Source organism: Danio aesculapii, chromosome 13 (genome assembly GCF_903798145.1).
Source record: "Danio aesculapii chromosome 13, fDanAes4.1, whole genome shotgun sequence".
Taxonomy (NCBI): domain Eukaryota; kingdom Metazoa; phylum Chordata; class Actinopteri; order Cypriniformes; family Danionidae; genus Danio; species Danio aesculapii.
Window position 1 is genome coordinate 20,128,595 of NC_079447.1, and position 14,165 is coordinate 20,142,759.

At 34.9% G+C, this 14,165-nt stretch overlaps 2 protein-coding genes across 5 annotated transcripts; one reads left to right on the top strand and one right to left on the bottom strand.

The window, feature by feature from the left end:
• The first annotated feature begins 131 nt into the window (after window positions 1-131).
• Window positions 132-3,070, top strand: tmem234 (transmembrane protein 234). The gene is made up of 5 exons (XM_056470285.1): window positions 132-285; window positions 476-627; window positions 717-783; window positions 2,433-2,525; window positions 2,611-3,070. The coding sequence occupies exons 1-5, from the start codon at window positions 273-275 to the stop codon at window positions 2,715-2,717; spliced, it is 432 nt and encodes a 143-aa protein (XP_056326260.1). The 5' UTR covers window positions 132-272; the 3' UTR covers window positions 2,718-3,070.
• A 110-nt stretch (window positions 3,071-3,180) lies between these two features.
• Window positions 3,181-13,771, bottom strand: dcdc2b (doublecortin domain containing 2B). 4 transcript variants are annotated; one of them, XM_056470273.1, is made up of 14 exons: window positions 13,690-13,771; window positions 13,428-13,512; window positions 12,004-12,202; window positions 10,523-10,565; window positions 9,690-9,760; window positions 9,461-9,592; window positions 9,217-9,363; window positions 8,211-8,250; window positions 7,863-7,901; window positions 7,435-7,615; window positions 7,035-7,141; window positions 5,226-5,372; window positions 4,961-5,038; window positions 3,181-3,272 (listed from the first exon to the last, which is right to left on the bottom strand). In XM_056470273.1, exons 2-14 carry the CDS (start codon window positions 13,507-13,509, stop codon window positions 3,192-3,194), a joined length of 1,347 nt encoding a protein of 448 aa, XP_056326248.1. In that variant the 5' UTR covers window positions 13,510-13,512; window positions 13,690-13,771; the 3' UTR covers window positions 3,181-3,191. The 4 variants fall into 4 exon arrangements, with proteins under 4 accessions (XP_056326248.1, XP_056326246.1, XP_056326247.1 ...); XM_056470271.1 differs by having other exon boundaries at window positions 7,863-7,922; XM_056470272.1 differs by having other exon boundaries at window positions 7,863-7,922; window positions 13,428-13,538; window positions 13,690-13,752.
• Window positions 13,772-14,165: the final 394 nt, after the last annotated feature.

Consider the following 14,165-nt stretch of genomic DNA (forward strand, 5'->3'; position numbering starts at 1 on the left):
AAGAAAAAAAACTCACAATAACAGGTCACCGGAAGTTTATCAGTATGGGAAACACACTAGCTCGGCATATGTATTGTGTAGTCCTGAAAGAGCTTTTATTTTGAAATCTGTTAGCATTCTTAGCATGTTAGTTAGATTGCAGATCTGTATGAAGAATGGATGTGCAATATCCGCTTGAAACGAGCGGCAGTCTGTTTTTGTGGTAATATAGATATCAGCAGAACTGTGCTTCGACAACGGAAGTATTTTTTACATGCGGAAGAAACGAAAACATGGTGTCAACAAGTAAGACTGTTGTGTATTTGTGGTTTAGAAGAGTTTAAGAAATGACAGTATCGACCAGAAATGTATAAATAACAGATTGATTCATTTCCTTTTTGTAAAAATTAATCATTTGTAATTTGTTGACTTGCATATGTTATAATCGAACATTCTGACCTGTGCAAGTGTCTGTCTTAATAAATGTTTCCTCCAGGTGAAGTGTTTTGTCTGTTGTTGGTCGCGATCTTGTGGGGAGGCACAAACCCGTTCCTGAAAAAAGGCACAGAGGGCATTGAGGAGGTTCAGAAGAAAAACAAACTCCTCCAGTTTCTGGCTGAGCTCAAATTTCTCTTTCTCAACTTCAAGGTGTGTTTTATTATTTATAATAATCTTTTCAGTATATATCAAGTTTTAGGAGCTTACACTTTGGATATTATAATATCATTTTTAAATAGTATTTGGTGCCATTCCTGTTGAACCAAGGTGGATCATTGGTGTTTTACTTCACGCTCGCTTCTACAGGTAAGAAACGTGTTTTGTTGTGTTTATTAAGCCTGACATTACTGTGTATACAGTTAATGAGGATAAAGCTCAATCTCTGATTCAATCTCATACATTTTATAATATCTGTTCTACATTGAGATTTTGACTGTTCAGTGTGATAGACTGTCTGGGAAATGATATTGAAACGAACGTTATACAATGTTTAATTAAATTGCAAAAATCTATTTTTGTACACCAAATGGGATGCAAAATAACTGGTTGCTATTTTAAATGGATTATAACTGTATTTAATTAAAACATCAGGCATACAGTATACACACCACAGCCATTTTGCAGCCATGGAAAAGTTTTTTGAAAATATTTCTTTAAATATTGCTTTTCTGATTAGTGCACATGGGTAGTTGACAAATAAGCAGTAAACCTTTTTCAAAACACCATTTTTTAAATGATTTTTTTATGTGGTTTGAAGTATGATGTTTGAGAAAAGGTAAGGGGTCACTAACTTCATCAGTTCTTTTATTTTTACATTTTTACTGAACTGTATCATAAACCAACCTTTAATAACATACAATAGCATGAAAATGATTTATCTTCTTAGTTGGCCACATATACAAGTACACCCCTTATAAATCTGTCTTTAAAATTCATATTTTTAATAGGAAGCTTACGATAACGGTCCAAAAACTAGTACTCCAACATTTATAGGTTATAGAAAAATATTAAATACAAATTTTAAAAAGAGGAAAAATCAACAAAAGCAAAAAAAAAAAAAGAAAAATTTAGCTGAAATTTTGTAGGTTGTAATTTATTTTTGCAATATTTTCCTTGAATTTAATGGTTTTATCTTTCAATTTCTTAATATGTTTGGTGACTAAAATATTATTTTAATAAATATATGTTTAATAAATCTGTTTTGTTTAAATGCGCTAAAATGCATTGCCTATATTCACTGAGAAATGGATCAAAATATTAATTTTCAAAATGAGCTGTACTCAATTATGCCGAGCACTGTATATAATGCCATTTACTTTATTTGAAAATAAATAATAAATATTTTATTTTGAATTGTATATATTTTTTCTCCAAGACACCATGACATCTTCAATAAATAGGGGTGCCGCACAAAGAGACAAAAAATTATATTATAGTGGTTCCAAAAAAGTTGTGGAAAAATAGTAGACAAAATTGTAACATGTGCACATCATCGGCTTCACAAGGGGTTTCTGTCACATGATCTTTAATGGGGTACACCAAAAAATAAACTAATTAATGTTTTCTGTGGAATTGCTCAATGTAAAAAAGTAGCATATAGTGCAAGTTCCTATGTTTTTAAAAGTATGTGGATGAAAAAAATGATTGGGATTTACTAATATAGCCACATATAATATTAGGTCTGAGATATTTATGAATGATTTTCTGTTTTGTATTTTATTGAACTATTGAGACTTAAGTTTTGAGATTTGGCTCAAAAGTGTTTAAAAAAATTTAATAACACAGAAGTTTTTATAACAAGAAGACAAAGAAATAATTGACCATTTACTGCTTTTTAAATGATTACATTACTAATTCTATTAATTTTTTGTCATGTGTGACACTGAAAATGCAACCTCTCGTCAACAACCCACATATTAGCCAGCATGAGTTTTTAAAAGCTGATTGTTCTGCAGATCTGTCTTTGGCAGTGCCTGTGGTGAACTCCCTCACATTTCTGTTTACACTGCTGATGGGTAAAGTGCTTGGAGAAGAGTTTGGAGGAAAAGGTAAGTAGCTGTTCGCATTAATAACATTTCTTTCTTTCTGGCCATGCAGTTTTTTTTTCTACTCACTGTCTCTCTGCTAATGTAGGGGCCATAATGGGTATGTTGCTCATCATGTGTGGAGTGACGGTGTGTGTCCTGAGTTATGTCTCCGAGACGCACGGCATTGGAGCCCGAAACATCAGTGAGACCTAAAATATGGACTGGAAGGTGAACGTGGGGAAAGTTTAATCTGCTTCAGCCACATCAATGTTTGAAGATGGTGAGATTATGTACAGTTATATGTGCTGCCTCATTTTCAGTGTACGCCGTGACTGGAGGACTTTATATTTGTACTTGAACTATCAAATGAAATCCAAATGTTTTGCACTTTATGTGGATTGTGGAGCATACGAAGATACATGTGTGCATAATATAGTTAACTGACAATTTTAATGAATTTGTATTAATAATGTGAAAGTGGTCAGTGTTGGATATTTTATTTTAAATGTCTTTTACATTCAGAGGTCATATTTTTGAAACAGAAGGAATAAAAATGATAAGAAGCATACGTCTCGGTGGATGTCTGCATGCTGTGAGGTCAGGGTACATTATTTGAAATGCACTGTTCACCAAAATGATGTTCATTTGACAGTGATGTCTATATTCAGATAATGTGTGTGGATTGCCTCAGTCTTCTGCATCCTCTTCAGCAGCCTGACGAGGTGAATCAGCATCTCCGTCTGTCTGTTCATCATTGGATCTCCCAATCTACACACAGCAAAACCATGCATTCATATGGTTAATGTTTATATATAATTCTACAAACAGATATGTACATCAGGCAGATCTAATTTACATGAACTGTATAAGTATAAAAAGGACCTGTTTATGGATGACCATGAAAGACTGCACATATTTTTTATTTTACTGTTTAACTTTCATGTGCGCAAGTGTATAATAAAATACAAACTATGCATCAAGTTTAATGGACACCTACAGTACAAACGCCTATTTTACAAGAAAATTGTTTTGTGAAGACTAACGTTGTCTGTTGGGGCTCTAGATTTGCTGGTTTCAAACCACTAAATTATTATTTTTGGCACAAACATGCATTCATAATGGTATGAACCATTATAGGGGTGGTCAAATGTATATTTATGTTATCTATTATTTTAATTAGTAATATTTATTTAAGATACAGAGCAGAGCAAACTATTTTTTAACTATTACAGAGCAGACCTCCTCATACATCTTTTTTATTGATGTTTTTAAGAGGGGAACAAGCCTTAATTAGGGAGGTCAGACCTCCCGCCCCCCTTTAAATCCACCCCCTTTTTTTGGCAATTTTCACTGGATATTTACTGTCATTTGAGCACAAAAATAGTTATGGATGGGCATTACCAGAAAAGATTAAATGGTCCCGAAAAATTGTCATATTTAACGTTGTTTGTGGTCAAAAATGATCACATTAAGCAAAAGGGTCTTAATGTTAAAATCTTACAAAAAGCACAGTTATTAAAGATATTGAAGTCAATTTTGAGGCACAACTAAATTCTAAACTTTAATCAACTTTTTCATATTCACCTTACCTGTTTGCTTCTTCAGTAATAATCTGACGAATGGTTTAAAAAGGTTTATGACAGTTTTGTTGGAAATTAAATGTACAGATCTATGTTCAAAAGGTTGTTACCAGGTATTAAGTGGATTATAACTTGCGTAACAATGATTTAGTGCCATACAATTTCCTAAAAACAATATTTCTGTAGGGAATTGTATGGTACCAAAGACAACACCATTTAGTTAAAGGAACATGTTAGTACCTTCTGAAAGGGTATCTCCCAGTGACAGATTGGTAACATTTTATTTGAGAATGTACCACACTGTAAAACCCAACAGTCAACTTAATCAAATGAAATGAGTGTAGTTAACTCAAAATTGACTGAAAGTTAATTCTACTCATTTGAAAAGAGTTTTGAACTCAGTGTTGAAGGTAATGAGTTAATTAAATGCATCATTACTTCAACCTAAATGGAGTAAGTTCACAGTACTCATATAGATTCGTTTTTTACCCAAATGGTTTGTTTTAATCGGTTTCCTCAGACAGTTTGAGTTATCTTAACTTTTTGGGTTTTACAATGCATCAGTAGTTACATAACTGAAACAGTATTTGGTTTTACAGTACTTAGTTGGTTTGAGTTCTCTTCATTTATCTGGTTTTATTGTGCTCAAATGACTTTATTTACTCAAATGGATTAAGTTCACAGTACTCTTTAGCATTAGTTTTTGAACTTAATGGTTTGTTGCAATCGCTTTCCTCAAACGGTTCGAGTTACCTTAACTTTTTGGGTTTTACAACGCATCAGTAGTTACATAACTGAAACGGTACAGCAATTAAAGATGGTGGAGCATATATGGTTAAAAACATTAAATAAACAGTATTAAACTGATTAACCGACAGGCTCTTGAAGTGTTTCTTCATGTCGTGGGGAAAGTCTGAGTGATGACGACGATGATGATCTGGAATGGTGTGACTCCTGATTGTAAACAGAATGAAAAAATCTCAGATAATTATAGCAAAATATTTACAAAAAAATGCTATGCAAATAATAATATACTCAAAAACAAATTCATTTCCATGTAAAACACAAATACGTTTAAACTTGGACATCAGCTTTTGTAAACTACAAGACAAAAGCTGATGTCCAGCGTGCATCATCTTACGCTGTCATATTTGTTTGTCTTATGCTGAGCTGTGTGTTCATGTGGCGTTTCTCTCTGTGGAGCTGACGTGTCATCCCATGTCTGTTTGTCAGACGCAGCAAATTCTCTTTCAGGGAGCTCCTCATCCTCCACAATTTCTGCTTCTCTCTAAAATAATAAACATATTTAGAGGAGATCAGGGGGTGAATTCCAGAAAGGTTACGTGACATTCTCTGATAAATTTAAGGACATGAATACAGATAATCTCGGGTTTCTGTTCCAAAAAACTGGGATAACTTTCAGGGTTTACAAGCTGCCAAACAACTTAAGCTCCGAACATAACCTACTCTGATAAAGGTTATGTTTTTCGGTTAGTTCACCTCTTAGCTATATATGTGTGTTTCTATGTGAGTTTTCAATAAAACACTATTATACAATGATGTTTATTGTTATTTATTTAACTTTTTATCTCAAATAGTGGATCTGCATTATACATTTATTTGCAGCAGGACACTTTGATTAAAATGTGTCACTTATTATAGAAATATATTTTATTTTATTACAAATGTAGACTAACCAACCCTGCTGCATGCACAACTTGTTTTTATTTCAATTAATCATTCATTTAATGTTTAATTAGCATCCAACCAATGTTATAATTAAATAAAAATTCTTAAATAATTCTTCAAAAAATATTAAGAAGGGTCAAACAGATGCAGGTCTATGTGTAGCATTTTATTCAAGTCCAATTTAGAAACATTTAATGACAAAAACATCAACATGACCAAGCAGAGGTCAGTGGGGGCAGTAAACAATCCAAAACGAGGATACAGTCCAAAGGGATAAGGCAGGCAGAATACAATCCAAAAAACAAGAATACAGTTCAAAGGTCAAGCAACAGGAAGGCAGATGGGAAAACGCTTGGAATTGACAGCCGGTGCAAATTAAGACTTCACACTGGAAGAAGGGAAAGAGCGGGTGTATATATAGGGGAGCAACGTGGAATCAGCTGTTATAGAAATCAGTGCCACGCATGAAAGAATATGGGAGTTGAAGTACGAATAGTATCTGTTAGAATTGGGGCAACTGCTTCCTCTGATGGGTTAGGGTTAGAGGAAGAAGCAGGGGACCCATTTACAATTATACTGCAATGTACAACTAGCAATACAGGGTGATAAGCTTCAAGAATGTAACCCATTACACATAAGTAGAAAAAGAGCCTCTGTTTGCATGGTTTGCATTGATTAGAGTTAATCAATGGAGACTTCTGGATTCAGCAAACGGTTCACAGAAAAATCTGCCACAATTCACTTGTTCTGTTGAACAAAAGAGAAGCTACTTTGAAGAAACCTGTAACCATTAACTTCCATAGTATTTGTTTTTCCAATGGTTTTCGGCCTTTTTTCAAAATATCTTCTTTCGTGTTCAACAGAATAAAGAGACTCATAAAGGATTCGAATCACTTGAGGGAGACTACACTCTCAGAAATAAAGGTACGCGAGCTGTCACTGGGGTGTTACCTTTTCAAAAGAAACAAATTTGTAACTAAAAGGTCCATTTTATTACCTCAAGGGTACATATTAGTACCTAAAAAGTACAAAAGTGTTCCTCTAACATTTTTAGGTATTAAAATATACTTTGGAGGTACCAATATGAACCCTTTAAGTACAACGTGTACCTTTTGAAAAGGTAGCACCCCCGTGACAGCTCACGTCCCTTTAATTTTGAGAGTGTCATTAGTGAGTGAATTTTTATTTCTGGGTGAAATATCTCTGGAACATACCCAAATGAAATGAGAATGGACAAAGGCATGCAGTGAGTGAAGAGTACCTGGTCAACAGGAAGCTCCACAGCTGTGTTTTCATCCTCTATGACCTCCTCAGCACCTCGAACTTCCTCCCTCATTCTGCTCTCAGATGCCTTGAACACACTGGGCTCTGAAATCATGAAACTTTAACAACTAGTATTCTAGTCCCCAGACAATTACACATTGTAATTTCAAAGATGTGACACTGTGTTAAACATTATTCTGTGTTGCAGCAAACAAAATCTAAGTTTACAGAATATAACTGATTTGAATTAATTGTTAATAAATTAAATAAAGTTAAAGAGAATTTCACAAGTTCTTGGTTTTAATGCAATTAAAAAAGCATTCCTTCTTTTTCTGTACTTGGGTTGTGGTGCTTATTTTCATTGATTTTTTAAATGTTTTTTAAAAATCAACATTCACCTGTTGTGGCTTTAGGTGTTGGTCTGTGTGTGAGTTGTTGCCTGCGGACTCTCACAGGTCTGGCATAGAAAACAGAATTCTCTCCCTCTCGTTCTCCTCGTCTTCCTCTCCTCTTCACTGGTTGAGGTGAACTCTCTCGCTCCACATCATCTCCAGTGGACTTCACACGTCTTCCTTCCCTCTGAAAACAGACACCATTCACAGGATGAGTGTGATACATTCACCATTGAGGGTCAGTGATCTGAGGGATTTTGATTTTGGTTGAGTGATAGAAAAGTAATGGATGCTGCTTTATGAATAATGGATTGTGGCTATGATTAAAACGGTTTGGTGTATGACAGAGAAACTCAGTAATGTAATCACACATACTAGCAGATAATTATGTGAATAATGTAAAATGATGAAGAGATATTTGGTTTTTATTTTACCTCTGGTGAATTGAGGAGAGTAGAGTCACTGTGAGTGTCCTGGGGAAACATCTTTCTACTCTGAGTCAGATCGTCATAGGAGAACAATAAGGAACTTCAATAGAACAATTTGTCGCATTAAAATTGTATAAGTCTGACACATTAAAAATAAATATAAGTCTGAGGTCAAATTAAAAAGTCTGGAAACAGCAAAAACGGTAAATAAATAAACACAGAGTGTAAAACAAATCCTTATTTTTGTAAATCTTTTCACGCAATTAAATATACTTTAATAATTTGTAAATAGAAGACAAAAAGAGATGATATTTCTATATATTAACTGCACTGTATAGTGAGTGTAAATAGTACCTCAATTCTTCTCTGCAATCCTCTGTCTCCTACATAATGTCTGCATTGAAAACATCAGATATCATTTTAATGCTTCTTAAAGATATCTGTCATGCTTAACAAGGCTGAATCTACAGGTTCAAAAATACAATCAAATAGTATTTGGAAACACACACACACACAGACACACAGACACACAGACACACACAGGCACACACACACACACACACACACACAAACACACACACACACACGCACACACACACGCACACGCACACAACCTGACAAAAGTCTTGTCGCCCATCCAAGTTTTAGGAACAAATAATAAATAATAACTTGACTTCTAGTTGATCATTTGGTATCAGAAGGGGCTTTTATGAAAGGCAAAGGTGTCTATATTACGGTTATTTTACCGAAATAAAATATGATCATGCCTTGATTTTTAATTATTTAATTAGGACAGTAAGGTCTGACTTTGCTGAGACAAAGTGTTGTCACTTAGCAGAAATAATGTTAAATGTAATGTAATGGGCAGCACAAATGTCTTGATACCTCAGGCTGCTGATGTTGCCCTCCACGCCCCATATTGAATGTAACCCCAAACCATGATTTTTCCTTCACCAAACTTGACTGATTTCTGTGAGAATCTTGGGTCCATGCGGGTTCCAATAGGTCTTCTGCAGTATTTGTGATGATTGGGATGCAGTTTAACAGTTAATTCATCTTAATAAATCCACCTTCTGACACTTTTTCAAATGATTAACTAGAAGTCAAGTTATTATTTTTACATTATATACATAATTTAAATGTGATTTATTACTGAAGTAATTTGAAATGTTTGGAAACTGTGGCTGTGGGTGTTTTAACATTACAAAAGCCATTACTGTCAGTTTAATCAATTTAATGAGTTTTACCTAATGAAGAAGTTAAAAAATGTACGAGTGCCAAACTTTTGAATGGTAGTGAAAAATCCATAAAAATGTAACTATTGTTGATTCCAATAATTCATCATCAACATCATCCTCACCTGTCGGCACTGCTGCCTGTTGCTTTATTCAGCAATATCTCCACATATGGGAGTTTCTTGAATCTTTCTGATCCCACAGCAACATAGCATTGCCCAGTCTCCAGCTCCTCTGCGGAGGTCACTGTGAAGCCCTCCAGAGTACAAATCCTAAAAGGTGAAAAAGTAAACTACGTTCAATCAAAACAGCCTAACCAATAACCTGCTTCATGATTTGATTATAAAACATACAGCATGATATGAATACCTGCGCACAGCTCCAGTACGAAGCATGGCTTTTTCTGAAATGAGGCTCAGGATCTGCTCGAGATTTTTCAGCATGTGTCGAGGAATGATCAGACGCATGGCAGGACTGAGGATGTCCCCGTTTCTAAACACACTGGGAGAACATGAGGATGAAGAATGAGCTGAGATTCAACCAAAACTGATTTAAACGCAGAATTCTTCCATGTGTGTTGAAATCTAAGAGTTCTCACTGAATGATGCAAGGAAGAGTGATGACCTTTCTCCATTTCGCAGACACGTTAGGCCTGGCAAGTGTTTTAGACTGTGAAAAAGAGTTATATATTATTAATGGCCAATTAAGTGTATTATTTACACTGAACGGCCACTTTATTAGGTACACCATTCTAGTAACCAGGTTTAGACCCGGTAAGTCTAACGCAGCTCACAAATATAAGAAAAAAGACAAACAAAAACAGAATATAGAGTATTAGTGACAGAAGGTCAAGTCAATTATTGAGAAAGAAAGCACAAAAGCATCGACATAAAGGACACAAAAATGTAATTTAATGACACTTAACTAATTTCCACACAGCTGAATGTATCTCTTATTTAACTTTGCAGCCGCTTTATTATAAAATGACTGCAAATCAGAAAGTCTTGGCCCTTAACTCAAGTGTTAGCGGTGTAATAAGCAGGATAATGCACAGCCAGTGATTTTCCGTCAGTGTACATGAAAGAAGTGCGTGTGTGTGTCGATGCTGAGTCAGTGTCCCCTGCTCTCAATGCTATTATCAACAGTGGTTTTAGCAGCTCTGTGTGCAGCATTAAAGGGTCAGGCACTTAAACATGCCCCAACAAGCTTTCTGGCATGATAACGCTAATAAGTGCGTCTCCCCTGGCCTTTTATTGTTGGAAAGGACAATAACTTTCCTCTCCTCCTCTTTATGGCACTTCAGCTAAGCATCCACAGCAACATCAATACACAAACATAAAATACATACATTCATAGACCAAAAGGCTGATTGCTTTATGAATAAAAAAAAGTCACAAAAAATAAATAAAGAATGAGTAGTCACATATATACCTGGGCTGGTTCAACAACTTTCTTCAGTCCTGCACTCAGATAACTAAACATACACACAAAAAACAATCATCATAAATCTATGACACTCACTCACACTGGCATATTAAATCATATATGAAGTGCTTTACTTTGGGATCTACTTTTGTTTTTGTTCACCAAGTAAATTTTAAGCTCTGTAATATCTGCAGTAATGAAATAATACGGTTCTCTTTAAATTATTTACTCTTACATATACAATTATGGCAAGTATACTTCTAATCTACAGAGATAAGATTGCATTTAAAGCAAAACAGGTCGCAAAGAGAAGTGTATGTTTAAATATAAAACATATGGTTCAAAATCTTTCTATGATGCCTGTGTAAACACATTTACTCACTCACTTTCCTTTGGCTTAAGACATTTACTAATGCATTCTTAAAATCCAGAGTTGTATTTGTGAACATTACACTGCTAAAATAACCTTTTCTTCCCAGTGCTCACAAAGATGTTGTAAGAAACATGCTGCTCATTGTTCATTCATGCAGCTGATGCATTTACTAATGTTAACAATTGAAACCTTACTGTATAGTATTACCACTTGAATTGATGTTTAGTTAATGTAACAAAATATGTTACCTCACAGTTAGGGATGCACGATATATCAGCGACCATATCGATTATCGATCCGATATCAAAATTAGGCCGATATATTTAAGCCAATAAACTACGTAATTGTACTGATCTGCCTGCCTTGTAAGCATGAGAGAATCATGCGGGAGTGCAGTAATAAAAGTGTCAAATGACTAACAATTGTACATTACTGTAACACTTTTTTTTTGAGAATATTTGAGCTGGTTTGAGTTCTTAGTTCTTTCATTTTATTTAACATATATATATATTTAATTTATTTGTCAATTAAATCCAGTTTTGTCATTTTGTCACAGTGGGTAGCACATTCGCCTCACAGCAAGAAGGTCGCTGGTTCGAGCATTGGCTGGGTCAGTTGGCAATTTTGTGTGGAGTTTGCATGTTCTCCCCGTGTTTGTGTGGGGTTTCCTCCGGGTACTCCGGTTTCCCCCACAAGTCCAAAGACATGTGGTACAGCTGAATTAGGTAAGCTAAATTGGCCGTAGTGCATGAGTGTGAATGAGTGTGTATGGATGTTTCACAGTGATCGGTTGCGGCTGGAAGGGCATCCGCTGCGGCGACCCCAGATTAATAAAGGGACTAAGCCGAAAATAAAATAATTTAATAATCATTTTGCAATTTTGAAATTATTGCTTTTTTTTGGCTTTGAGTAGAGAGATGAGTTCACACTATTTTAAAGGTTTTAAAATAAAACCAGTTCTTCACTGTACAAAAATATACAAATTTTAAAATATTTAGATTTATTGGCTTATATATCGATTTTCGGACATAAAATAAATATCGGTGTAAATGATGAAGCAAAAAAGCTGTTTAATTTTAGATTCAGATCTCATTCTAAAAGAGTTCCCACTTACTCCAGTTTCTTAAAGCGTTCAGACCCGGCGGCCACATACTGCGCCCCCTGCTGTAGGTCATCGAGATCTGCGACCCGGTGGCCATATCTTGGTGTATAGAGAGTTCGAACAGCTAGCGGAGCTCCGATATTGAGAGTGATGTCATTAAGTAAAGCATCCATGGTGGTGATTTGCCTCTGGTTTACCACGAATCTCCTTCCTGACCAGACAGACATACATATATTTAAAAACAAAACACTTAATTTAAGATGTATGGAAATATGAAAAATTGCGCATTAACAGGGGCTCTATGTTATAGTGACACCAGTGGCTGTTAAATGAACTGCAGAATTAAATAGCTAGAGACTAAATTCAAAATAAACTGAATGTGATTATTACTCACTGCAAATAAAATAATAATAATAACAATAATTTGTTGGAAAGGTCTTCAATACACTTTAAACAAAACATCTGATGTACTCTATGTGGCTGTGATAAGTTTAGATAATTATGTAAATATATGCTGCACTATTTTCTTTTAATAAGAAATTAAACACACAAAAAATGGACAGCAACATAAAAACATGATCATAGTCAATATGTCTACACACTTACGAAAATGAATTAAGATTTTTCGCTACACTAGCCATTGTTTACATGTGGAAATTGTACCTGTGGTTATACAAATGGTTCTCAAAAGATTGCTCCACATTTACTATAATGAAACCAAGGTTATGTTTCATGAGGGAAACTCTGCAATTCACTGGTATCATGTTGACAGCTGATGTATTTAACTTACAATGTTAAGACAGTTTAATTAAAAAGCATTTTTGAGACCGAAGCCTATTTGTTTACATGACACATCGATAATAACATTTAAAAAGAGTTATTTAAGCATCAATCTTCTGAACATTGTATAAGCATTTGTTCAGTGTCAGAGAATAGAAAATGGAAGAATAAATGTCATATTGTTTTGAAAGCCTCAGAAATTAGATATAAAGTTTCATCCCTGCATGGGGAAAATAAGAACAGAAACCATCACAGAAGTTATAGGAATTTACCCTTCAAATACCATTAAAAACAATACAAACAATCAGATTAACCATCAAAACCATTATGTTTTAATGCTGTCTCATGTGTTTTGTGACATATTCCACTACGATTTTAGAATTAGCATACCACACAAAGGCAAAAACCCCAGTAGACTGAAAGAACCAATACATTTTCCACTACAACCATTAAACCTATTACCAATTCTACAACAGTTTCTTTTGTTTGCTTGTTTTTTTAAAGCATGGATTACATGCTGTTCATGCATTTGCAATAAAACAGTAATTAATACATAAAACTCTGTACATACAGCCCTAATAATCATGAGCTACACTTAACATTTTAAGCATGTAAACCAAAATAACCAATCAAAGCTATTAAAAATCTACTCCAACCTGAAAAGAAGGGGTCTCCATTTCTGTAGACCATCACACTCTTGACTGGAGGCAGGTGACTAGTGACACCAGTGGATGCCATGACCTTTAATTAATCACATTAACACACACCTGTAAAATAAACGCAAACACGGAGTAGCTCAAACTAAATAATACCGTATGCCAACAATTATGATAAAAGTATAAATCCAACAACTACTTATACACAAAAACAGATTCACGTGCTCATTATATGTCAAATTAATAAACGGAAAATACTTACAAAGGAACCCTACTGTTCAGCTGATCACCTGGAGAAAATCTGTGAGTTCATCCTGCCTGTTATGTGCTGTTGTGCTGATTTTTATTCAGTGTTTATTTCTTATAGTAAAGCAGTGTGTGTGTGTGTGTGTGTGTGAGAGAGACTCCCTCCCGTTCACGATGTGTTTCCTGGTCGCCATGGCAGCATCACTAACTATGGCGGCAACAACAAGACGAGAGGGAGGGGAAGAGGGTTATAGAGAGGCCAAAAGACATACTTCACTTAATTAATGACTTTATTTTCATCTTAAGACAGTTACTTACTTATTCTGCTCGAACAAAGAAGAAAATATTTTAAGAAAATCCGACCTTCAGAACGGTTGTATGCAGGGTTGTGCGAAAATAAATCTGAAGGTGTGTTTGAAGAGGTTGCTCATTTGGAGAAATCTGTCTCTTATCATCACCCACAGACCAGAGAACAAAAGCGTTTAAACAGTG

Excerpts from the sequence above, each read along its gene's own strand:
- tmem234 (XM_056470285.1), top strand. Across the intron at positions 628-716 it reads TTCTCTTTCTCAACTTCAAG|TATTTGGTGCCATTCCTGTT; the intron begins GTGTGTTTTATT and ends ATTTTTAAATAG. Across the intron at positions 2,526-2,610 it reads AGAAGAGTTTGGAGGAAAAG|GGGCCATAATGGGTATGTTG; the intron begins GTAAGTAGCTGT and ends CTGCTAATGTAG.
- dcdc2b (XM_056470271.1), bottom strand. The coding sequence starts at position 13,509 with ATGGCATCCACTGGTGTCACTAGTCACCTGCCTCCAGTCAAGAGTGTG. Across the intron at positions 12,203-13,427 it reads TGGAGACCCCTTCTTTTCAG|GAAGGAGATTCGTGGTAAAC; the intron begins GTTGGAGTAGAT and ends CTGTCTGGTCAG. Across the intron at positions 10,566-12,003 it reads GAACGCTTTAAGAAACTGGA|TTATCTGAGTGCAGGACTGA; the intron begins GTAAGTGGGAAC and ends GTGTATGTTTAG.